The 474-nt window shown below is 67.1% G+C and overlaps 1 protein-coding gene across 1 annotated transcript in view; it reads left to right on the forward strand.

Moving 5' to 3' along the window:
- Nucleotides 1-428, forward strand: part of PARP6 (poly(ADP-ribose) polymerase family member 6) — a 6,601-nt gene extending 6,173 nt beyond the window's left edge. Inside the window, exons 19-20 of the mRNA XM_017731086.1 lie at nucleotides 39-152; nucleotides 230-428. Coding sequence (XP_017586575.1) covers nucleotides 39-152; nucleotides 230-332 — 217 coding nt within the window. The 3' untranslated portion in view covers nucleotides 333-428. The remainder of the gene's footprint in view (nucleotides 1-38; nucleotides 153-229) is intronic.
- The last annotated feature ends 46 nt before the right edge of the window (nucleotides 429-474 follow it).

The following is a 474-nucleotide window of genomic DNA, read 5'->3' on the forward strand; positions in this document are numbered from 1 at the left end:
GCAATGGGCTGTCCCCAAATGGGCCCTCCCTGCCCCTCTCCGTGTCCAACAGCCCCTTTCCCTGCAGTGATCACCTCCAAGGACCTGCAGAAACACGGCAACATCTGGGTCTGCCCTGTCTCGGACCACGTCTGCACACGCTTCTTCTTTGTGTGAGTCCAGCTGCGCCCACCCTGCAGCACCTGCGGGGCCCCCAGGGGACCCCCCTCACCCCCTTCTCCCCTTCCAGGTACGAAGACGGCCAAGTGGGAGACGCCAATATCAATACTCAGGACCCCAAAATCCAGAAGGAGATCATGCGTGTGATCGGGACTCAGGTGTACACAAACTGAGCGGCGGCGGTGGCGGTGGGACCCCGGGACCCCCCGGGCACCGAGCGAGCCCCCGGGCAAGGCTGGGCAGGGGCCGAGCGGGTTTTGAGCCCCCCGGGCAGGGCAGAGCCGGGGCGGCGCCGGGGGGGCCCGCCCTCACACA

Source organism: Corvus brachyrhynchos, unplaced genomic scaffold (assembly GCF_000691975.1).
Source record: "Corvus brachyrhynchos isolate BGI_N302 unplaced genomic scaffold, ASM69197v1 scaffold164, whole genome shotgun sequence".
In the NCBI taxonomy this organism is placed as follows: Eukaryota; Metazoa; Chordata; class Aves; order Passeriformes; family Corvidae; genus Corvus; species Corvus brachyrhynchos.